Raw genomic sequence first — 25,450 nt, 5'->3', positions numbered from 1 at the left:
TTGTGGAGAAGCATAAACTCAGATTAGCCAAATTTTTTTGGCAAATGTGGAAATACCGCTGTTTTCCAGCTTCCTATAAAAGGTACAAAACATATTACCTCAACAACAGGAATCATGCAAAAGATTTCCTAAACCTCAGCTTTTGGAAATTTGCTTCAGTTTGTGTTTCAGAAATAAACAAGGAAGATAACTTTGCAAGATTTGGAGTCAGTACCAGGTCCTTAAGAGACAATGAAAGCACAAAAAACTCAAATTGTAAACTAATCTGCAAAAAACAGCCCCCAAAAAGCCACAGGAATTTGATCTAGAATTGTATCAGATTTACTCTAATCCAGGTATTTATTAGAAATACAGCTGAGTTTTTAAAAAGCACTACAGTGGACATGCTCTGAAAACTGATGATTTGAGAAGAAAACTCCAAATTGTTACTGAGTAGGGGACTGAAGGGTTAACCAGGCAACAGGAAAAAAAATGCAGCAAGTTAAATAGAACATTTTCATAATACTGATGCTTTCTCAAATTGCAAGTGACATTTGGGAGAGAAATACTTTGCAAGCTGCAGAATCACTAGGCCCTCTTTCAAACACTGATTTCCATAAATGTTCCTTCTGCCTGGCAAGTACATCTGTTTGAAGGCACTCTTCCCTAAGTGGTGTCCTAGTTAGATTTCTTTCCAAGAACTTCCCAGTATCATAGCACCATAGAATCATAGAATGGTTAGGGTTAGAATGGACCTTAAAGATCATCTAGTTCCAATCCCCTCGCCACAGGCAGAGGAATATCACAATTCAATATCATAATTTGGCAATTAAAATTTGAGTTAAGTCTGGAATAATTTTATAGAAATATTTTGTAGCAGATTTGCAACATCAATGAGATTTTGCAGCACTAAATTCGAAACTTTTTTAGAAATAGTTGTCCAAATCACATCTAAGGCAGTTAGAAGGTTAAGATGCTAATACTGCAATACTCATGCTGAAAAGCCTTTCTCACACTCAAGTGTATGCAGTGAAATAGCAGATATTCGAATATGAAAGACATTCCTTTATTCAGTGTTCAGAGATACACAAAGTGTTTTTCAAAGTGGTTTCATCAATGTCCCAAAATTACTAGGACAGCTCTGAAAGTTGGAACTCTGTCTTGGCATTATAAGGAAAATCTGAATGTTATTGGTTTCTTTTTTTTGAAGGGCAGAGGGGCACAGACACAATGGGCCAAAGGGATGTTTATAATAGAACAAAAGGATTTTCCTCCTGGTAAGTTCCTGATCCAGGTGTATACCTGAAACAAAGACATGGCTCACATAATTTAACTCTTGCAATTAATCTAATATCTTCAAGAATTTTCTTTTACTGAAACATTTTATTTGATAGGTGGATATTGTATACAACAACTTTGGTTTGGACTCCTCTTGGCAAGAGCTGTCTAGCCTCTTCTTCAGTCTGATATGGAAGTGCTTTCTCAAGAAAACTTCTCAACCTGAAAAGGAATCTTGGCTGGTGAAGACTCCAGGCTTCACTTAAGAAGTAGTATTAGAGTTAAAATATAGCTTTAAACACTTAAAATCAAAATACTTCCTTCAAACAGTAGAATAAAAACATGCAATGCCTGGGGACCCTTCCTTGCCCACCCTGAAGCCAAGGGCACTTTAAGCGAGAAAAGGCTTAACATAAGTGATTGACTGTCATTTATTAGGTATATATAGGGGCAAAAACATCCAGAGTCAGCTCTAAACTTTTCCTTTCCAGTTTTCTGGAATTGTTTCACAGCTCTGCAAACAGAAATCAGACACTATTTCCTCACAGCTGTTTCATATCTTGTTTGGTTTTGGGTTTGTTGGCTTATTTTGAACAACTGTATTCCCAGTGAACACAAATTATCAAAAAGCCATTGACAGTAATGTCCATTTTCTTTCAGTTTTGCCTATCAAGGTGATGGTGAGGAGAATTACACTGCTGGTATTACATTTAAGATAAGTGTTTAGAAATAAAAATGCTTGTGCAGATTCATTTCAGTTCCCAAATAAATAATTAAAAATACTGTGATGTTTCTAGACAAATGCAATAGCCTGCCTACTATAGGCACATAGAGTATGCAAGAGCAGTGCTAAAGAAGGTTAAAAAACTGAAAGAAAAAGAAGTTTCAGAGTTTAAGGCCAGGCTGGATAGGGCCTTGAGCAGCCTGGTCTAGAGGAAGGTGACCTTGCCTATGGCAGGGTGGCTGGAAATGAGTGGTCTTTGAGGTCTCCTCCAACCCAAGATATTCCATGATGATATAATTCTAAGCCTGCTCTGATTCAGTACATCTTTCAACAGACAGGACCTCTGCAGATACTGAAGTTTCCTTGCCTGATCACACCTCCCATGCTCTGATGTGAAAGTAAAAAATTCTCACCTGCCCACTCCTGCAAATCTATCTCATTAAATATGATATAAAATACCTAAATCCTGGCAATGAAAAGCAAAAAGGATTTAAGGATGATTTTTTTCTTCCTCTTTCTCTCTGCACTGAGAGAAGTTCAGCCTGCAAGAACTGTTAAAATGAAATAAAGTTCACAGCCTGTAGTAGTTCAAGTAGCTTTTGTATCTCTCTGCAGAATTTTCAACTGAGCTTTTTCCTTTAGAAAAGAAACATGTACACATTCATTCAAAGCAGCAGAGTCTGAGAAAAGAAGTAATTTGAACTTCACAATACTTCTTACCATGATGCCAGTGTGAATCATTATGTAATGCACAGTTTGAGTAACATCAGCTGCATGGATCAAATTGTGATACGGATTTTTGTATTTGCTGTAACCAACTTCAAGAGCTTCAGCAAAGGAAATAAGATTGGGAACAGGGATCTACAGACAAGAAAACATTAAAATAATTTTTTTTCCTGCAACAGCTGCAAAGTCAAGCATGCAATAAATGAATCACAAATATACCATGGGATCTAGTGGGCAAACAATAAAAGAAAAATTTTAAATGTAAAGGTCTGATATCATACATGCACCAAGTGAGCTCTAAACAATTTCTGTAGATGTTATATCTGTCTACATACACCATGCACAAGGCACTGCATAGCTATCAACCAGATGGTTTTCAAGGCATGTCTGTGTGCACCAGGGATGCACAGATTGCACGTATAATACAGGCGTGACAGATAGGAGTCTAACAATAGGATTATCTCCTTTCCTTCACCAGTTTTACCTTGCTTGAGATAAGGTTTGCTTTAATGTCATAGTATGGCAATGTGTGAAGTACAGGTACTATCTGGTCCCACTTATTTTTGCATTGTGCTGGTTTTGGCAGGGATAGAGTTAACTTCCTTCATAGTAGCTAGTAAGGGGTTTGGATTAGTGCTGTAAACAGAGCTGATAACTCCAGGATGTTTTAGTTACTGCTGAGCACCGACTGCACAGTCAAGGCCTTTTCTGCTCCCCATCCCACCCAGCCCTGGGTAGCCTGGAGTGCACCACAAGCTGGGAAGGGACACAGCCAGGACAGCTGGCCCTGCTGACCCAGGGGACAACACTCCATGTGGCCTCATGGTCAGCAGCACCAGGCTGACCTGGGGGAGCCTGGCTGGGCACTGCTGCCTGGGGACTGCCTGGGCTGCACTCTGCTGCTGCTGAGCAGCTGCTTTCATCTGCAGCCTTCCTTCTTGGGTTCTGTTTCTCTCTTCAATATCAGTTTTCTATACTATTATATAGAAAATAATAATACAGAAAATATTATTAAACTCCACCACCACTATTAAAATGTACATATCTCAACCCACAACTTTTCTCACTTTTACGCCTCCAATTCTCTTTCCCCCATCCTTCTGGGGAGAGGAGTCAAGAAACTTCAGGGTGAGACAACCTCTTCAACAGGAACACAGAGTTTTTGCAGTAAAGAGATTTTGAAACTGTAAGAAAACTTTCATTTGGTACTGTAACAATAAATTTATCATTTGGATCAATTTTTTTATCTCAGCATTTCAACATTGGCTATAAGGACTCCATATTGTACTGTAAAACCCTGCAAACACCTTGGAAAAGCAATTTTTCTCTTTATATATCCCCCAGGAGAGGAAGGTTCAGCTGAAGGCCCTGCACAGTGGTGATCAACATACCATGATCCAGACCATGAAAAAAGTATTTAGGACTAACTACAGTTTTCTGCATATTTAGTAATTTTTGGTCTATAAAGGTGGGACAGACCTGCTGAGTAAATAGTCTGTATACATAATCTATTTATATAACACAAATGACATGACAAGGGTCTACATAGCTTTCCATTTTTTTGGGTTGCAGAAAAATTGGCATGTTCTGGGTGAAGTTCATTTGGTAGAACTAATGGCATTTTACAATCCTTCATTTGCCATATTCTTTGAAATTCTACACTGCATTGTACAATAAAAAACATTTCAATGCTGGTTTTCTTGTATTTTAAATTTGACACATGTATTTTTGCATACATATTTTTATTTGTGGTTAGTTCCTGACCTTGAAACGGCTCAGAAGGTCATATCGGGTTAACAGCTCATACATCATAAATTTCAGACTGTGCTCTCCACTTGCTTCATTGAGGGCAAATACGTCAAAAGACCACTTATCAACATCCTGTAGATGGGGGAAAAGGAAAACAACAAAAACCAAGAAACCATTACATTTCCATCCATTTGGCAAGTATTTAGAGGGAAGAGGGAGAGTTTGGTGGTTTTATTATCTAATTCTTTCAAATTCCTAATGCAGATAACACATAAATGGCTACTTCATTATTAATGATGAAAACAATTGTGTCAGTTATGAATAAAATACTTGAAACATGACCAAAGCCACTTTATGCTTTGAATCAAAGGTCTTAAGCTTTCAAGTTTAACTTTCTCAGTACAAATTGTCTACACAACCTTATGGAACTACTCTGAATACCACCCTTCAAACAGGCTATTATACAATGTCATTGACACTGATGTCATTAAACATAAAGCAATTGGAGAATAATATAATTGTTTAGCTTTCAGGGGAAAAGTTGAGGTACTTCATTATCAAGAAATACCAGTTTTTAATTGCATTTCACAGACATAGGAACTCAGCTTACTATAAAAGATCATCTTTTGGCTGAACTTGAGTAATACCTTAAATATACAGCAAATACTGTACTTGTTCCATAAGCATCAGCCTCTCTTGTTAGCTCTATCCCAATACTATCTCCTTTTTCTTTCCTAAAAAGGAAGCAAATGCTGCTGTCTGAGACACTGATTACAATACCACTGGGAGCCGATAAAACTGTCTCACATTTCTATAAGAACTTTTATACAAATCTCATTCTATTGCTCTAATAGGATCTAAATGAAACCAGAATTAATCAGAATCATATGTTATTGTTGAATTTTAAACTATTATTTTCTCTGTTCTTTGTGCTCAGTTCTGTAGTACTAACTATGGCTAGGGTACATTCAGTAGAAAAATATTCATTTGACCCTAAAAGTCACTAAACATAAGTGCAAATACATTCCAATTCCACAATGATTAAACTTCTTTCACCTTAAATGTGACTATCACTTCTGCTGGATAAGCCAAACCAACCATGCTTGAAGTTTTTCGGTACATCCTAAAAGAACAAATAAAATATTAAGAAATAGCACTTATTTAAAAACAATTAAGGAGCAATTTATCCTTTTTTAAATTTTGTTTCAGTTTGTGAAATAACATGAATCTATTTAGGAGTCTGACCCCAAAAACTTACGTAATCTTTTACGAAGTTATGAGAAGTAATTATTCTTATTACTCTTATGAGAAGTAATTAACATTACTCTTTAATGTTAGAACAGTCTTTGGTACAATTTAGTGTAGAAGTTACAAAGCCATTGAGTTCACCTCCAGAATTTTCCAAGGCTTAGGAGATTTTATAAATTTAGAGGTTTCATTTGGAATTCTGTACAGAAAAATGGAGTGGCTGCAGAAATTGAAGCATTAATTCTGGCTCAAAGATTTGCTTCAGGGTCATGTCACTACTTAAAGGATCTTCAGTGGCAGACACTGGTTAAATGAAGTACTTGCTGTAACAAGAAAACAAATCTCTCACCTTTCTACAAAAATCCCAGCCTGTACAGCATGCACAATGCTTCGGAATTTGGGCTTTTCTTCAGGTCTCCTCTTCACTATTCCCATTTCTCTCGTGAATGTCGAAGCTAACCAGTCCCGCACTTCCAGCGGCACCGAATCCGACTGGATGTCAGAGAGCTCATCTTCAGTGTCCAAAAGTTTCCTACAAAAACATTAATACAAGGTAACCAACAAGACCTCCAACCTAACAAGAGGAGTACTGACAGGTGAATAGCTAAAAACTTGATTTAAGAGAAGCTGAGGTTGACTGTAGGACCAACTCAGCACATCACCAAATGTCTCCTCTGGCAGATGGACTGAGACCAAGGGGAAGCTGTGCACAGCAGATATTGTCTCTCTCTCCCATTGCTCATGTTCCAGAAGGTAAAAAACAATAAAATGCAAGTTATTCAACTGAAGACAAGAAAAGATTTTTCTACCAACTTGTCAGAGCAGTGGTAGATTGAAGTGTAATCAATGAGCTATAAAATCCCAAGACCTCTAAAACAATATCTGACAGAAATGTCAGCAGGGGTGCTGCTATAACTGAGAACACCATTGGTCTATTGATCTGTCCCCCAAAATGGTACAAGAAGTGGTTTGATACTTACATTCAAACGCAAATGATGCTACATAGCAATGATGTGGTGAACATGTGCTCATCATGCTATTCCAGCACAATTAAAGCATGAAAAAGAACTAATTCCTTCGTTGAAGAGAATTAATTCCTTCTATGTAGAGATCTGTATTCCTACTGAAGGCAGGGTAACAAAGTCACAGCAGTAAAGATATTGTCAAAGATTGGATTGCAAGTTGGCTTTCACAGTTATTAGGAGTTCAAAAAGCTAGAAAAATTATATATAGCTCTTGCAAAATGAAAGAAGTATTAAAAAGAAACTTCAACAAAAGTGAATTAGAGGTCCTTAGTTTATTTAGAATTAACATGTAACTAAATGCTCTCTTTTAACAGACTCAACACTTCCATTCCACACTTGTATAAATCTTTTTCTTGCAGTTATTTGCCCTTATCACTCAGACTGCTGGGGTTTCCAGGAAAAAAATCCCTTATTTAGCCTGATATCAATTTTCCCTTCATTCAGTTGTGCAAGAAACCCCAGAGTTAGGATGACCTGAATATATGCAAAGCTTGCTCCCCTTTCAAAGTATTTTCTTGATAGTAATACCAATTGGATTGCAGGCATTATTTGATTACACAGGTCTATTTCCCTAGTGCTGCCTTTCTGAAACATGGATGAATAAGGAAAGCCTGAGTGTGGTACAGTTCAAAAGATTATCCACATAAATTTAATGCTATTTGAGGGATTATAGGAAGATACCTAATAGGAAGCATGTCAGAAGAATCATATAAATAATTAGTGAACAGTGAGCATAGCATATTTGTGCTCAGTTTCAGCAGTCCAACTTGCTGACAGTATATTTTGTGAGATTCTTCAACTGGAGTTTAAAAAAATTTAAATGCACCCCTCATCCTTCCCTATCTTACAGAAAGTACAGTGGAAACTTTCCTATTTTTCAGACAAAGAATTACCAGACTAGGAAGGCTCTTTAACATGGAGTACAAGAAGAGCAGAATGAATAAGAATTATGAAATTTTCTGACAGTGGGACAACAGCCAAAAATCAGAAACTTAATTTGGAAGAGCAGGACTTTTGTGGAGGAAAGGATTTGAACAAATTACCTTGCAAAACTGAATCAAGACTGAGACTGGCCAAAGGTTATAAATTGGCTTTATTGCCCAGACTAAAACCTGTGTTATAGTCCACTTAAATCCATACTAGTCCAACACTGTTATTAAATATCCCTGGAGAAATCAGTACATTTATATTTCTGAGGAATATCTGACATTTGATATGTTTTTAGTATAGGAAGGAAAAAACCTTACAATCCCTAAAACATATTATTGTAATTATTCCAACTGTTATTCAAATGAGATGCAAATATCCCTGCAATTAGAGGACCATGGGCATTAGGCTGCCTCAGAGGAGGCATCCAGGATATTCCACATCACCTGTGCAGCAGGAAGCAGAGTTCTACATCAGTTTGCTATAATCAGATGCAGATCTAAATTTGGGAACAAGCCCTGAGCTCTGCAGATATGAGCCACTGGAGTACAAATTGAGACTAGCAAGACACATTGCAGTCTCTCTAATCTTAACCATTCATCTGTAAAGTAGGACTATTTAGTCTGTAAAAGACAGTAAGCACGAGTTACTTCATGAAGACAGAACAGAAAAAATAGTATTTGAAAAAAGTGCTCATTGGATCTGTAATTTTCATGAGGCCACTGCTCTCTGATGAGAGATGGCTGAACAACATGCCAGGGAGGAGAGGGAGTTTCAGTGGCTCTGCTTCTAATTTAAATAACAAGGAAAGCAACTGCAACATAGAATTAATTTGCAAGCACAAACTCTTACAGATCTCTCATCACATAAGATTAATAACTTCTCAAAAAGGATTAGATTCTTTCAGGTGCATAATTGAAACACCACTTAAGGAGAGGGAAAAAGTGCTAGTCATTCATTTCACTCCAATCCATTCTAGAATTCTATGCATTAAAAGAAAAAAAAAGGATAAAGATCAAATAAAATCAAAAGGCTGGTTCAAAACCAAAGGCACACAATCAAACCACTGAACTTCCTGTGAAATATTACAGGGATTTTTGCAAGATTTAGCCATCTAACTTGTAATTGTAAATTGAAAAACGTTATTTGTAAACTGTAATATAATTTTGTGACATTTCAAAACATTTAAACTGCCACACTGGTTCAAAAATGTCACTGGAAAAATTTCATGGACATGAAACTATACCTGTCAAACACAAGGCTACAGCCTCTGGTTTAGCAAGTATTTGGAATGGAGTGACTGCAAGGCCCATAGCCTTATCCTCCAAATCAATCAACCCAAAGATCAGAGATTGTGACCATTTTAAAGTTAGATAGATCTTCCACAGTCAGTCTTTAGCAAAACTCTGCTGAGATAAATTTCATTCAACTGGGAGACATGAACTCAAATATCCCAGTTGAATTAAAGAAATATATATCCTAATAGACGCCAAAACACACACTTTAGTTTTTCTTCCATAAAGTGAAGGAACACCCAAAAATGCTAAAAAACAAAGCAACAAAAAGAGCTCTACCAAAATGTCCCATAGAAAATACTTCTTTTTTCCAACACAAAGTCAGAATTTCAGGGTTACATACACTTATTTTGCTCATATATCATTAGCCTGTTAAGTAGATGCAATACGAGGAAGAGATATGCGTGGGAAGGAGAGGGGGAGGCTTGGGTTATTTAATTCTATTCATTCCATGAGTAGAACTTTCATTGACAGTTGTGGGAATAAGTAAGACATGGCCCATGGCATTTCAGCTTAGCAATCAATTAATACTGCAGTCATAGTAACTAATAACCTGATCTTCTTGTTGCAGTACTGTGTTTTTTGCCAAGAATAATTTTTTCAAAATTCAAGCAAGCAGTGATAATTTCTAGCTCTCTTTTCATTTAATCAGAATTTTAAATATAGTAATGCACTAGTCAGAAGTATATTTCTTTTCCCTTAGGAATATATCAGATGTACTAGGAGGAGAAGAAAGAAAAGAAAATGAAAAAATTAAAATTAGATAATGGCTATGGGGGAAAAAAATCCATCTTTGTTGATCAGTCACGCTGCCTAACAGAGGTAGTGAAAGATTTCCAGAGAAGAGGTTGAGAAGGGGGTACTAGCTCTTTGCCAGTTAGTGAATTAATCAAGCCCTTAAGAGTGAATTAAAGTCCTCTCCTAGGTCTAGAATGTAGAAGAATTTACAGCCTAAATAATCAGTTCACATTTTTACCAATTATTTAGTTCTATTATCTCCCTGTCTTCCTGCATAAGCATGAATCAATAGATTAATCAATATTTCCATCCTCTGTAATCCATTACAACATACATCCACTAAAAGGTTGTCTTGACTCCCACTAGGACAAACAAATTGCAAAAATGAATGAGAGGCATTTTTAGTACATAAAGGTCTTTCCAAAGGAAATGATGATTTTACCTACATATTGTACTCAAAAAATTAGCTCATTCTTAGAAGAACTGTCCTCATATGAAGAATTACCAATTAATTAAAATAAACAGAAAATAATTTGGAATAAGTGCAAGTATTACAACAGAAGAGAAACAATGTAGGAAGGACCATTGTTACTGAAATGTTCACTTGTTGATATGTACTGCCTATTCCGAAATATATACCAAAAGCCAACAACAATCTTAAGGTTTGGCTCAGGAGACTCATGATTAAAAAATACTGTTTTTCAGAGTACAGCTGTGAGACAGTGTCTTTTTCCTTTTTCCTTTCCTTTCCTTTCCTTTCCTTTCCTTTCCTTTCACTTTGGTATTCAGGTATTCAGGGAATTCTATAGGGCAGGGACTAATTCAGGGCATGACTTAGAAATAAATTAACAGCAAAAACTTTGAAACAGAAAAATTCAATAACTTTGGAAAAAGGATGCTGGCCATTTTAAATACTCTAACTGAACTGAGAAGTTTTAGTCAGAATTTAATAGATTTCCAGTGATTTTAAATGCATTTTTTTATATAACTTGAATGCTCTTGTAAGCTTTCCTCTCAGAAAAAAAAAAAAACAAAAAAAACCCCAAAAGCAAACCATGTTAGCTTAGTACAAAAGATTTCAAAGGCTTATTTTAAGCTTTTATAGGGTGGAATGTACTGAATTAATCTCAACACAATAAGCTTTTTCTCAATAGCAGCTTTTGCAAAAGTATCAATTGTAGATTCCCTTAATGGATATGATTTACTTCAAATGGTACATTTGTTTGTTCAGGCAAAGTACATTTAACCGTGGGTTGGCTATGGATGAAAGCAATATATGTTCAGCAAACTTGACTGGATATTCAATATTAAAATTTAACTTCATGCTTAAATAATTGTCACTTCAAATATCTTCCCAGTTAAGCCAGCTGAGAGAGGAATCATACAGACCATATTTTTTATCTGGCAAATAATTACCAAATAGAGCAGCCCATTCCACTTGTTCTATCCTTGGTATTAGGCAGATTATGTTCTTTAATATTCATAGATTTTTTCCCAAAAAAGGTAATTTTCAGGAGAAATATGTTCTAGATCCTTCAAAATAAATTACATCATTGACTGAATGCCCTATTGTTTTGTGAATGAAACATTCACCTTCATGTATAAATGAACAAATTAATCTGTCTTTTCAGATTGAGAGATTGAGGATAAATGTTTTTTAAAGTTTTAAAATATATGGTAAGAAAATTTAAGTTTCTCAACCTTGCACCATCAAAGACATCTTGCTGGTGTGACCATCTCTGCTGGTGTCCCTGAATAGCTACCAGTGTCTGAATTGGCACAATTCCTTCCATAACCAGAGCCTTACGGCCAGTGACACTCTGTGACTCACAGTCAGCCCCATCTGGTGTGCTACAGGTGAGAACAGAGTGCCAATGGTCCTGCAATGTCAAGGAACAGTTTCCTGCTGTGAGATGCTCAGCAGCAACTTATGGAGGGCTAGCTCAGAGCCCTGCAACGCTGCTACTAAAATACAGCTCGTGGAAATTATATATTATAAGAAACATAAAAGGTGGGTCCCTTCACTGACTTTGGCTCCCATTTGAAACAGGAAGCTCCTAAACATATATTGATGGCTGGAAGAGACTGAAAGAAAGCACAGGGTTACCAAGTAAGTATCATCCCAGTTTATTACTTTTAGAGATATTTATTCCTAGCCTAAGATTGAGCAGCTTCCATGGACCTGAGCTCTGTTGCAGTACTGAAAAACTTGAAAATACCAGGGAACAGCCTTCCCCAGTTTGCAAACATAACCCCAACTGTGTACTGAAAGCTGCCCAAGAACAGGCTATACTGACCATTCTTCACCTCAGAATCCCCAGGAAACAGGAGAGTTTCGTTTAGTTGTTGGGCTGTTGCTAAGCTCCATTCCCACTTCCACAACACAGCTCTGGGAGCACCAGTATCCAGTGCAGCACTTGCTCCTCTCTGCTTCCTTGGACCTCACGTGGCACATACCCACGTGCAGGCTCCTATCACAGATATTTCTCTGCTGTGCTTGAAGGGTACCACAGATATTTAGTGAGATGCCATAACAAAACTCTTCGTCTTGCAATTTAAAATATTTCCTTTTTGCCCAAAATTTGAGGATGTGTTTATCCCTATTTATCCTAAAACCACAGAAATATTTGGAGTGTTGCTGGAGTAATACACTGGAAATTCAGTTTAGTCCAAGGTGTTTATTACAACAGCAGTCACAAAGTCCAGGTTCAATGACCTCCTTTTTAGTTAACATTACACATATCACAATATGTACTTTTTTTTCTAAATAAGAGTTTTTCATCAAGACCTGTGTCTGCCATTGTAGTGTCATTGAAATACATTCACTATTTCTAGAGCTCTCATGCAAATATATATTGCTACAATGCCACCCTTAATGACATTTCCTTTTTCTTCAGGAACCTGTATTTGTTATTACACCTTGTTGAATCAGAGATGGTAAAAAAACCTGCCAGAAACCTGCATTACAGAAATGCAGTCTCTTCTAAGTAAAAAGTTCTCAAGTAGTTAAAGTCTTTTTAAAAGGGCGTTATACATCCTGAAAAAACAAAAGCCCTGTATGGAACTGCAACTGCACAGACAAATATCCTCCTGAAATCAAGTATATTTTCTAAAATACTAAGGCATTTAAAAAAAAAACATAATTGGAATAAAATATTCTAATTTTATGCAGAATAACATAAAAGTAGTCTCCACAATAAGGAATTATTATTATTGTCGTTGTTGTTGTTGCTGCTGTTGTTAATTTAGCTTTGGAATACATTTTTTTCTTTTCATCTTGTAATTTCCTCTATTATTTTCTCTTCAGTTAGTGTGAATGAAGAGCTGCATTTACAAGGAACGGAACAGCTGTCATGACTGAATTATCAGGCTGTATTTATTTCCTGTTTGACTCTAAATATCCTTCTTCCATTGCCTTGAGCCAAGTGACAGGTACTACTGGAGAAAATTCTGCAAGATATGTCAGAATTATTTATAACCTCTCTTGAGTAAATTTGAACTTCTTCCGCAGAGCAAATCTGCTGAGGGGCTGGAACTGTGAGAGTCTCCTGGTTATTTTCAGCTGATGGTGAACCTCTGCTTCAGCTGCCACAGTGTTTGAGCTCTTTCATGGAAGAGTTTGGTGCAGCACTGGAAGATGCAGCAGTCCAAAAAGGAGCTTGTTAAACAAGATTATTGAGTGACGTAAGGCCACAGATAATGAAGCTCATAGGAAGGCAGCACTTACTTGATGCCTGATGTCTGGGCTTTCCAACTTTCCATCAGCTCAGAACCTATTATAGAGCTATCAACAGTCACAGCCCCACACCAATTTTTCCTCATTTTGGAAGGTTATTCCTAATGCCAATCCCTGTTTCTAAGACTGTTCTCAGAACGTCATAAATAAAAACTGTTGCGTTGTTTCTCTGCTTTTACCCTAACCCAGCCCCACAGAGTTTTAGAAAGCTCAAGAATAGAAATGAGTATGTGTAAATAGTTACCAAAAAATGCACAGATAAATGGCTATAGTGTGGAGAAACACAGGAGCAGACAAAAGGAAAGTCAGAAGACCTGAAAAAATACTTCATCTTCTGCTAAATGGTGTGAATTCTACAGCTGCTTGCAGCTGATGGTTGCATTTTATATAAAGATTCAATATGCCATCAACACACGTTTCAACGTCCATCTATGTGCACACACAATTTTATAATATGATACAAGCTTTTCAAGAAACTTAAATGAAGTAATGGTATATGGGGGGAAAAAACTGGTATCTTCTACTAGAAGAAATTGGAACTGCTCACTGAAAAAATCCTCAGGCTTATAAAGAGAAAGTAATTTTGCCAGAATAATGCCAGAGGTTTAATTTTTAAGTAGTACAAATGGTTTCCTGGAGCTGTGGAATAGACCAGATTCTTCCTTGATCCTTGGCTACATTATTGACCATGTTCTGTGTGATATGTTGTACTTAGATCTCTTTATTGACCTTACTTTTGACTTTTCTTTTTGCTTTTTGACTTCCCTGTGCCTGTGAAGAATTGCAGAAAGTCCTGGTGACTGGTGACTAGGTGAGGGACCACAGTCAGGAGCATTTTATCATCCTGTTTCATAGCATATACATCAGAACAGAAAGATGAGTTAAGAGGATTCAAGTAACAAACTCTCTGTTTATTGCTATTCCTAATCTCTAGAGATTGCTATTCCTGTCTATAGAGATACTTATAAGACCTTTCCCTCATCTGATATTGAGGTCTGTCGCTCAGAAAAGTGGAGACAAAGAGAACACCACAAACAGGATTCAATTTTAGATTGCTGGTTGAAGCTGAGATCTTCCTCTGCTTGGATACTTTAGCAATTCAGTAAATTCACCAGGACAAAATCCAGCGAACAATACTGGGCTTAAAACAGAAAGGATGGATATTTTCACATGAGTTGCAGACACTGACTGAACAGCAATTCATATGTAAGAAACTTACTGAAGTTATTTGATCTTTGTGATGTATAAAATTGCATGTTCAGGCTCAGCAGGAACAAGCCCTTTTGCTTATGATCTAAACTATTATTTCTAATCTACTAATGAGTGCAATTAACTCAGTTCCAGACTCCCACAGAAGTAGCTCTGTGCAAGACAAAGAACCTGTATTCTTTGGTGGGAACAAGGACAAATGCAACCACACAAGCTAACTCAGCTCCCTTTTGACTCAGTGACACACTGCTTCATTCCTTAAGGACTGGCTCCCCAGGAAGTCAAGAGACCTTCTTTGTGAGCTTATATTTTTGAGTGTAGACTTAGATAATAGATTCATGGCCATGCTATTTAAAACAAAATTATCTTTGCAGCTTGCCATGGAAAAGACTCTACTATGAAAGTACCTGTGGCAAGTATGGTGTTTCCCAGCTTTGCAATAAATTTACAATTTACAATTGTTACTAAATTAAAAATTTTACAGATTACTGTTCACAATTGTTTTTAATGGGGAAGTGTCAAAATTTAAGATAGAACCATACATAACATTGTCCAACTACAATGTGTAGGGCCAGTATACATTTCTAGGATAAAACTAACACAAAGACCACCAGGTTAAAAAAACTCATCATACTGATTCTGAATTTCATGGACTCCATTAGTCCAAGGAAGAGAAATTAAAACCAAAATAACTTCTGTAAACCAAAAGGAACAATATGGAAGCACAATAGTGAAGTACAAACCACTAAAGTTAAAAGAATAAAAGCAGAAAAGTAGGTTTCATTATAGGTTCACTTTTAACTATTACTTATAGCAGAATTTGATTTATATGTCTACATATATATACTTCATAAAAACAGACATAGGCACAGAAAGATATACATAAAATGTACAGCTAAAACAATGCACCTGTTGCTGCCAGAGCCTATGTATTTTCAGTGGTAGCTGTTCTCTCTGTGCATAAAATGCCTGCTATTTGTCTTGATATTCCCAAACAGAGCCAGAAAGCCTGGATTCCTCATGGCAACACTACTATTCATTTCCACAGAAGCTGTTTCAGTTTAGAAACTAAGTAAACCTCAATTTATTTTCCTGGTCCTGGCACTACTCTCAGAAAGAGCTAAGAGTACTACACCCATTTAATCCCAGTATTTGGGAGGTGTATGGAGGAATAACCAGTGGTTTGTTTCTAAGCCAGGACTTCAAGCACTGCAGCAGCTACATAGATTGGCAAGGGGAGGGCACACACCACACAGAGAGTGGTAGGTTCATGAAATAATTCTTAAATGTACAACTGAGACATGCATTGCACACTCCAGCAGCACTGAGGAAGTTTTGGCAGACATCACTGCAAGACCATTCTGCTTAGGAAAAAACTTAGAAAGGCCAGCGTGCAGAAAGAAAACAGTAAGTTAGCCAGCTAATTTCAATACAGTCCATATCTTAAAACTCTTTCAAGAAGCCAAATACTTAGAGCTTCTATTTTAATTGGAATTAACCCACATGATTGCCAGTAATACTGCCAACAATAAACAGAAACTAAGCATCAAACATTATAAAATAAATCATAGCTTTTCATTCATTTGTGTGTTTACTGACCAGCTATTCTGACTCATTCCTGTGAGCATTTCTTTCCAGACAAGCTACATCTGACCTTTAGAATCTTACTTGCTTTAACCTTGTCACCAAAAGACCCATGAGCCACAAATGCTTCTTCTGATGTGCACAGACATTCAGCTCATGTCAGTGAAAAATTGCATGCAAAGACCAAATGTCTAAAATACAATTTGCAACATTCTTTCCATTTTTTTCCCCTTCAGACTTACCTGGTTTCATCAATATAAACTGCCTCCAGCACAGATGCTGCATATTCAATATTCTTCTTTAAATCCACCACATTAATATCACCCTTCTCCAGCTGCTTTACCAAGCATCTTAATCTGTGGAAAAAAACCCAAAAACATCAGTGCAATAATTCTATCAAATTTAGTGACTTCATTTTCTAATTGAAACATTGGAACCAACACAACAATGTAGAGGCAAGGACCATCACTCCATCTCTTGTCTTAAAAAAATTTGGCTTTAGAATTCACTTAACAATGACTGGTTTTATGTTTTTATAGCTTCCTAAATTTGTAAGGTGCATTAAAAAATGGCTTATACGTTCCAGAAAGTCAGAGGACATTTTAACCATCATCAAAGCACTTTCCTGTTCATTTGTACATTATTATTATGCCTAAGTCTCTAATTTAAAACAAACAAACAAACAAACAAACAAACAAAACCTTTGTGTGTTGCCTTAGTATAATTTTTCCATGCTTAGGTCGTTAATTATATTTTTTTATAACCACAGTACGCTGATTTTGCTTCACGTAAATGTCTTTAATTTTTATTTAGGCCCTCAGTATGTTTTTGCTGCAGAATTTGAATTCTTACTAGTGTGAACTAATATCGTAGTCTGTTATGTCTTTGCTTATAGTAAATTCACCATTATGCCAGAGGAAAGGCAGTGCCTATGGCAGTAGAAAAATCCAAATATTCCCAAGTGTGCTTTAAACTTCTAGTTTTGAGAACTTTGTTTTACAGTGCAAACAGGGATACGCCCAAAGGGGATTTTGTAATGCATCAACTCATGTCTCTGCAGCAATACACTTCCACAGATAAACTCCTTGAATATTAGATTTTTCCTAAACTCTGCTGACATGAACACTTCTGACACTGCTCAATTTAACCATACAGAGTAGATAAAGCACTGGAGTGAAATGAAAACCTTATCAGTAACAGTGCAGAGCTGTGACTAAATGGATGCTTAAAGTCTAGGTATTTTCCTTCTTTCTGTGCTCTATTTCTGAGTAGAAATAATCCACAGTTTTGTATCACGTAAGATAGAGATTTCTGTAATTAAGGATATATCATTATTGTTATATAACTTTCATTAAATATTTTTTTATGTGCAAGAAAAAATGTGAAACGAGCATCTAGATAAAAAGTGCAGTGAAACTGATTCAGCATTAAGATTACTACTTTCAGAAAAAGATCATATTTGTGACATGAATGAGCATACACAAAATGTGCAAATGTTACATGAACTGGAGACTGAGGGGACACCTCACTGCAATCACAACTTCCTCATGGGGGGAAGAGGAGGGGCAGGCACTGATCTCTGCTCTGTGCTGACAGTGACAGGACCCGAGGGAATGGCCTGAAGTTGTGTCAGGGCAGGTTTAGGTTGGATATTAGATAAAGATTCTTAAACCAGAGAGTGTTTGGGCGCTGGAACAGGCTGCCCAAGGAAATAGTCCCAGCACCAAGCCTGACAGAGCTCAACAAGTGTTTGGACAGCATCTCAGGCACAGGTTGTGACTCTTGGGAATGTCTTGTGCAGGGCCAGGAGTTGGACTCAATAACCCTTGTGTGTCACTTCCAACTCAGCTTATTCTGTGATAATAATATATTTCATACATATATACTGTATATTATTTTCATTGGGTGCATACAATATTTTATTGGACCTAGTTAAAACGTATAAATAACAAAACTAAAGTGATATTTGAAAAAATTTCATAAACTTGGATAGTTTATGTTCTATCATAAACTAAATTTTTCTAAATATTTCTTTGGCCTAAGTACAATTATGTACAAGTTTGTAAGGCTAATTTTAGCAAATGGGGTTTTAAGACCAACCTCCTCAGGTCTCTAAAGCCTTAATTCAATTCAAATTAGCCTAGCACATGCAACAAATAAGCAACCATATTTACTTGGTATTTTACGCAGTGCATTTTATATCAATGGAATGGAAAACGTAGTGTTAAAAATTTTTCTCAGAGAAATGAAGTGGGCAGATGAAATACTCTGAGAGCTCATCTCCCACACAGAAATAACCATATGCATGGAGACATTTCCAGCACATAACTTCTTCCATTTCAGAGGTACCTGTAGACTGAAGAAACTTATTCATAGACATCTCCCAGAACCAACACATATCTCCTGACATGTGTGCTCCTCAGTACTGCACACAAACACACACACAGCCCCTCCTAAGCACCAATGCCAAAATGCCCAGGTGGGTCTGGCAGCACCAGCACCACTACTTGCAAATTGCTGTAGGGTGTTTCTGTCACTTCCACTGTTCCCTCCATATTTGACTGAGCACATCTCCAAATCACACTTTCCAAAGTGGGAGCATAAATAAATTTGAAAATTTGTTTTCAAATATACAAAAATAAATTTGCAACACTGCACAGCATCAGCTTAAAACAGCTTCAAATCCTACCATTTCCAGTGATTCCACATTATCTGAGATGAGACAAGTATTTGTCCTTATATCTGATGACAGATATTTGGAATAATTTTTATGCTTGCAGGTGGAAATGAGTCCCTGGGGGAGCCTTTAAGCCACAATTATCTTGCAATATCTTGCTGCATAGGTTACAGTCAACAAATGTAACTGGCCCTGTGGGTACAGTTCATATTCTAGGAGGAATGCAGAGCACAGTAACAGATCAAATGATTTGGAAACACCGCTCAGGCAAATTTAAAGTGATTCTGAAGATGTTGCAGATTCACAGAAGGACATAAGTGACCTTATCTCATGCATCACTCTTTGTGAAGATGTCCTCACGAGTCCTTAGCTGACCTAGTGCAGACCTATCATAGAATCAAGGGATAATTTGGGTGGAAGGGACCTCCACCTGGTACAAGCTCTTGCTCAAGACAGGGCTAACCTCAAAGATAGGTAAAACTTCAAAGTTAGATAAAATTACATACAGGTATTTCTGCTCAAGCTTTGAAAGCACGGGGATTTCAAAAACTCGTGGAAAAAACAGTTTAAATGGCCAAACAGCCTCATGGTACATGATGTTTTCACAATACCTACCTGGAATGTCCTTTGTGGCTACCTGTGTGCCCAAACTTTGCTGTACAGATTTATAAGACTAAGCAACAAGTGTTAACACACCCATAGCCTACCATTCCACAAGACAAAGAAATCTGTGAACAGGACAAGGAAAAGTAATTTAAAAAGAATTATTTCTCCAGCTGTATTGGAAGGACTTTTTTTTTGTTTCTTTTAATTGTGATACATTGAAAACGAATATCAGAAATACTACTTGAAAACCTGAGGTATTACTTAAAACTGGAAGTAATTGTATTACCCAGCCTGTGAATTGTGCTACTAAGAAATAATAGACAGCAAAATGAAAAGAACTGGATGAGCTATTTTGTCAAAGAGAAAAAAGGATCATTTGAACTGGTTTAAGATGCAAAGAACATTGTATGTAGAACTAATGTGATATAAAACATGAAAAAAAAGATTATTTATCTCAGGACACCTGAAAACTGCATAATAAACTAGCAGCCCCAGGTTAAAAGAGAGAAAGAGACATCTGCAGTTAATAAAGGGAGTGGGTGGAGAACCACTTTCTGTCATCTTGGGTAAACATCACTAACAGTGCTGTGGGTTTTAAATACTTTTATGGACAATCCAAATGCACTCTGCTCCTATCTCTCTTCAATAATATGTCTGTGACATTACTGGGGCCCTTGTTTTCCCAGTCCTCACCTCTCTGTGCAGCTGATGCCCCTGTCCAGCTGTGGGCAAAAACCCTTGAGGCTCACCCAGCAACACAGGAAAATCAGAGGAAAAAAGGATTCTACTGGGAGATGAAGACGAATTTCTTGATTAACAATATCAAAATCACAACGCACTTGTTTCCAACTTCCCCACTCAAATTCTCCCATGTTTGAACTAAAGTTTTGTTACATCTACTGTAGCTTTCTGGGGTTATACCAAATTAACTGAGAATGTTTTGTTTTGTTTTGTGATGTTATGGTGTTTCAAAAAGCTACCTATGACAGTTTCAGTAACTACAAAAAGGAAAAAGAAGAAAAAATTTTAAAGGTAAGGAATCAGTGATTAAATATGACTTTTTGCAATGTCCTCATGTGAAAGTCATCTTTTCTACTGAACCAAGGAAAGTCCAGTGAGAGAAGTTTATTTGGAGATACTGAATAACTAAACACAGGCTGAAGTGCTAACTAAGAAAGATGCAGGGGTGGCATTACTTCAGAAGAGAGATTTTAAAGTACAGAGGGAGACAAGTTGGACAATTGCAACTTTAGATTAAATTTTAGAACAGCCACTTTTATTTCCAAGGTAAAATAAATTACTAGTAACCACTGAGAAAAAATCAGCGTTAAAGGCTCAGCTTAAGATTCTTTAAGAACCAGAAGAGGAAAATTCAGGCTGAAGTTAACTTCTGAACCTGAGAAAAATATCCTCTGCCTGCTTTCCCTAATCTGCCTTTATTTGCCACGTAATTCTCCCCACCACTGAGCATTGCAGAGAAACAGCTTTCTAACTTACACATCTGGACTTCACTTAAAACTGTTTTGGAAACTTTGAACAAAAAAAAACAACTGGCTTTTGCCACAGATCCTATTAAAGGGGAAGTGAAATAAACCGTAAAAAGTAAACTGTAAACTAACCTTGCTTCCTACTATGTTTTGAAATTAGTGAAAGTCACTGTTGAAGATGGGCAAGGAACACATACACAATTCTTTGAAAATAATAAACACATGCTATTGTCAATTAAAGAGAAATAATTATTGATATTAATACTCACAGTGCCATTAAAAAATTATCTGTGTTGGTTAGGTCAACTCCAAGTTGTAAATCATTATTATCCCATGAACTAATTGAGAAAAGCCTAGCTGTGACAATTGTGACAATGTGTGAAAAAGTTTATGGACAGAAAAAAGAAAATTTTTTCTATAAAGAAGTGTTTTGTTTTCTGTTTGGACTATTTGATATTGAACAATGAAATTAAGTGGATTATTTTAAACTTTATTATAAAAGTGTTCTAAAGGAACATCGCAAAGTAAAAATGGGTTGATATGTAGTGCAAAATTAAAATTAAAGAGGAGGGGAGTAACAATATCCTGGCAATGTGGATAGTTAGTTTAAACACCACTAGTTTTTCAAAACTTTGGAGAAGGGGAACGTTTTCCTCTAAACTATCTGTAAGTAAAACCACGAAACCACAAAGTTTTGCTACCTGTAGTGATTCTTATAATAATAAGTTAAATAATTTTCACCTGTAGAAAGCATTACTCACTCAGGAGTTCTTCAGCTTTCCAAGGCAGAAGTTGCATCCTCACTCAAACATGAATGCTCTTAAAAAGAGTCAATATCCAAGAATTCCAAATCATGAACAATTAGTAGTTCATCTAATCTATTAAAAACAATGAGTAGTTAATCTAATCTATTAAAAACATCTCCATCCCACAGTCCAAGTTGCTTTAGATACCTATTTGAGATTCAACAAAGTATTTGATTAAGGAGGAATCCAAAATGGAAACAGAAAAACACATCTTGAAAAGTCACAACAAATTCAAAATATCACTATTTCACTTGAATTCTAAAATTCCCTATATGAATTGCCCAAATTCCAATTATTGTTATGTGAATTGGTATAATTGGAATTTTATACATTTCTATTGAGAACACACACGTATAAAATAAATCTTTGCATAAATACACCATTCCCTCCAATAAATTCAAATAGATGACAGATGCTGAAGAAATATACACAGCATGGCAGCAAAGATTCAGGAGTGATGCCTTTGGGATGCCACTCCCGTTTCCCTGCTCCTGATTGCAGTTACAAAGTGGCCAATTATCACAGCTTCAAAATGGCTAACCTCTACCTCAAGGTATTGTACATGATGTCAAGGAAAACCAAGCTGATCTGGGAATGCTGTGCCCAGCGAGGCAAGGCCAGGATATCAGTGGGGAACAAGGGTTAGAACTGGCAGCTCTTGGCACAGACCCTAACGTGTGTTTCCCTTCCTTGAAACCATTAAAAATGCAGTTACAAATGCAGTTACTTAATATTTCTTCTCATTAGAGGGGCTCTCAATAAGCCCTTACATGGAGAAACACAACAAAGATATACTGTCTTTTCAGTGCTGCAAATGTGTTTTATGAACTTACTTCTCAGTCACTGCTGTGTCTGAGCATATGCACAGGAAGACTTGTGGTTGCTAAGGGTTTCATGAATCACATGTATTTCATGATTATTTTAAGCATTTAAGTGATACACGCTGATCTGTAATTATGATTCAGTCATTAGAAAATAAATATTGACCGTGCTGGTAATTCAGACATTTTGATATACCAAAACTTCAATCCTATATTGAAGAATTGAAATATAAGCTGTGCAGCTATTTAGCAAAACCTAATTTTACATTTTCTTAATGATAATACTCTGCTTTTTCATGGTGATATAATTGCCTTGGTTGTTCAAATATTATTTTTATGCAAGATGAAATGGTTTTCCTTCAGACAGGCATTCTCTATTAGGCTTCAATTCATTTATCTTATCCTATAAATTTACTATTTACCACTATAATACTACATAAATATTATCCTTTGCGTCTCATTTAGTAACAGGTTAAACAGTGTGTTTTAAAAATTTAGTCAAAATTCCTATATTTGGTTTAGCACCCAGCTGAAATCACAGAGCACCATGGAACCATAAACCAATTCAAGGTCTCAAAAGCATTTTTTAATTTTTGCATGATTCTCAATAAACCGAATAAATTTCAAACCTAATAAAACAAATTTCAAGTGCCTTAGAAGCCACAGTGTCTTGACCTCCATGATACTAAAGGTCTGCTATTTGCAGCACTGTAACTTTTCACCATCCTCCATCATCTTCTCCAGCCACACTGAGAGACACCCCAGAGGAGGAGGCTCTTCTGGGCTCCTGTTACTGCTGCTGTTCCCTGCTGTCTCTCACGCCTCCCCAATTTACTCATCCTTTCCCAAAAGTCACTTTCACCATTAGATTTAATATATGTCATGATCACGAATTCTCACACATTTGAATTTCTCTGACCTTCCTTTGTGCACACACAAGTTACAGAATGAACTTATCCAAGCTTTAAGTGTCTTTCAAACTTTTCTCTCACTTCTGCTAAAGAACCATTACTAATACTTTATTTGGTTCTGCTGTTCAATTTCCTTTCCGAGTCGAAGCGTATTAAAACATCTCCAAATTTCAAATTACTTAGTACGTACTAATATTTGGGCATTTTATCTGTCTTCTGTTAGATCCAGCAAGCAATCAGCTAGTCTCCTTACCCTACACACTGTAACTCTTTCTATTATCTCAATGTCTATTTCCATTATTTGACATTCCCATTTCACAATCAATCCATGAAATCAAAGACAATAAAAATATATAGGAGTGATTTGGAAATTGCAAATTATTCTTCTAATGGCTTTTGCTGAATATTTATTTTTGTCTGAAGACTGAAATTTAATCCATAAGGTTTTCCTGAATTCTCTATACATTATATAGTGTCTTAGCCAAAGCTATTTCATCTTGAAGTTGCCAAATACTACCAGACGTCTCAAAGCCTTCATCATTTACTTGCTGAATTCACTATCAACAAGCTGGGAAATCAAATGTAAACTCATCATCTATCAAAAAATCGTGCTTGAAGATGATGGCTGACCTTCAGCATGTTTGACTTGTTGGAGCCAACGTGATAAGCACACAGAAAAGGCACAAAGCCCTCATTTCCAGCAGTGCTTTAAAAAGCTTTATTTTTCCTGCAGACAGCAGCTTTCAGCAGAGTGATCAAAGCAGCTAAAAGGCAGATTACCTCCTTCAGTCCATGGGACCAGAAAATGTGGGTTTATAAATGTTGATACTCGTCCTTTGACAATGGCATGCAAAGAGGTAAAAAGTCCTCTCAGAAATATTGATAACAAGTTATCATATAAAAAGTCAACTGAATTTCTTTGATTTAAAACTGCATTGACCAGAACTGGTAACTTTGTACTGAAAATATTTTCTATTCTAATACTTTAAAAACATTTTGCTGTCGTTGCTTCTGAAAGCCTTTTTGGTGCAATTTCTGTAGCTGGTAAATGCTCAGCACCAAGATAATTTAATCGCCCAATGATTAAAGAATCTTCAACCATGATCAAAGAATCTTCAACTATGACAGCACAAGTATCCTTTCCTCTACTTGATAAAATCACATATGAGCAAATAATACAGGAACATTAAAATAATGACAGTTTGTTCAATGATTTCTATGTGGATTCAAACTACAGTAAATACTATATAACCTGTATATAATTAACATTTTCATTTTCCTGAGACAGAAATTAGAACGAGGACAGAATTTCTTTGCTACAAACCACAAGTCAACTTTTATAAATGTGACTAAACCCTAACAGCTAATACTTCTAGTTATGCTTCAATTATTTGCTTAATAGTTACAGATTTTTTGAGACATCAAAAACCTGCAACTGTAGAATCTGTATCCTGGTAAGTAATCTGAGGATTCTGTGCCTATTTGTAAATTATTTTATATTTGTTTCTGACCTGCTGGCTTCCTTGGGCAGAGCATGAAATATAGCTCCATTTTGTTGCTTAGTATGCAATAGAATCACAGAATCACTAAGATGGAGACGACCTCCAAAATCATCAAGTCCAACCTTTGGCCAAACACCACATTGTCAGCTAAACCACAGCATCAAGTGCCATGTCCAGTTGTTTTTTGCCTACTTGCATTTCTCTACACATACACACTGACAGCTGATAATATATTAAGTGAACAGAGGTGACCTAAAGACCTGTATAGGAATGCAGTAGAGGAGTTTTTTGAAATGGCAGTTCTCCATACTCTAAGAACACGGTCAGATGTGGTGCCCCAGCTATCGCTGGGTGATGAATCAGTGTAGTTGGTTCACCTGCACTAACAGATCAACATAAGATCATCACCAAGATAATCCTAC

General features: G+C 36.5%; 1 protein-coding gene across 11 annotated transcripts in view; it reads right to left on the bottom strand.

Moving 5' to 3' along the window:
- Positions 1–25,450, bottom strand: part of PDE1A (phosphodiesterase 1A) — a 144,710-nt gene that overhangs the window by 37,588 nt on the left and 81,672 nt on the right. For all 11 annotated transcript variants that reach the window (XM_014880264.2, XM_088167938.1, XM_088167937.1 and 8 more), the window contains 5 exons: positions 16,461–16,574; positions 6,054–6,236; positions 5,513–5,579; positions 4,472–4,588; positions 2,702–2,842 (listed from right to left, as the gene is read on the bottom strand). In XM_014880264.2, coding sequence (XP_014735750.1) covers positions 2,702–2,842; positions 4,472–4,588; positions 5,513–5,579; positions 6,054–6,236; positions 16,461–16,574 — 622 coding nt within the window. The remainder of the gene's footprint in view (positions 1–2,701; positions 2,843–4,471; positions 4,589–5,512; positions 5,580–6,053; positions 6,237–16,460; positions 16,575–25,450) is intronic.

This window comes from Sturnus vulgaris, chromosome 7 (genome assembly GCF_052056855.1).
Source record: "Sturnus vulgaris isolate bStuVul1 chromosome 7, bStuVul1.hap1, whole genome shotgun sequence".
Classification (NCBI taxonomy): Eukaryota; Metazoa; Chordata; class Aves; order Passeriformes; family Sturnidae; genus Sturnus; species Sturnus vulgaris.
Note: the sequence above shows the minus strand (reverse complement) of the source record. Positions and strands in the feature narration are given on the sequence as shown.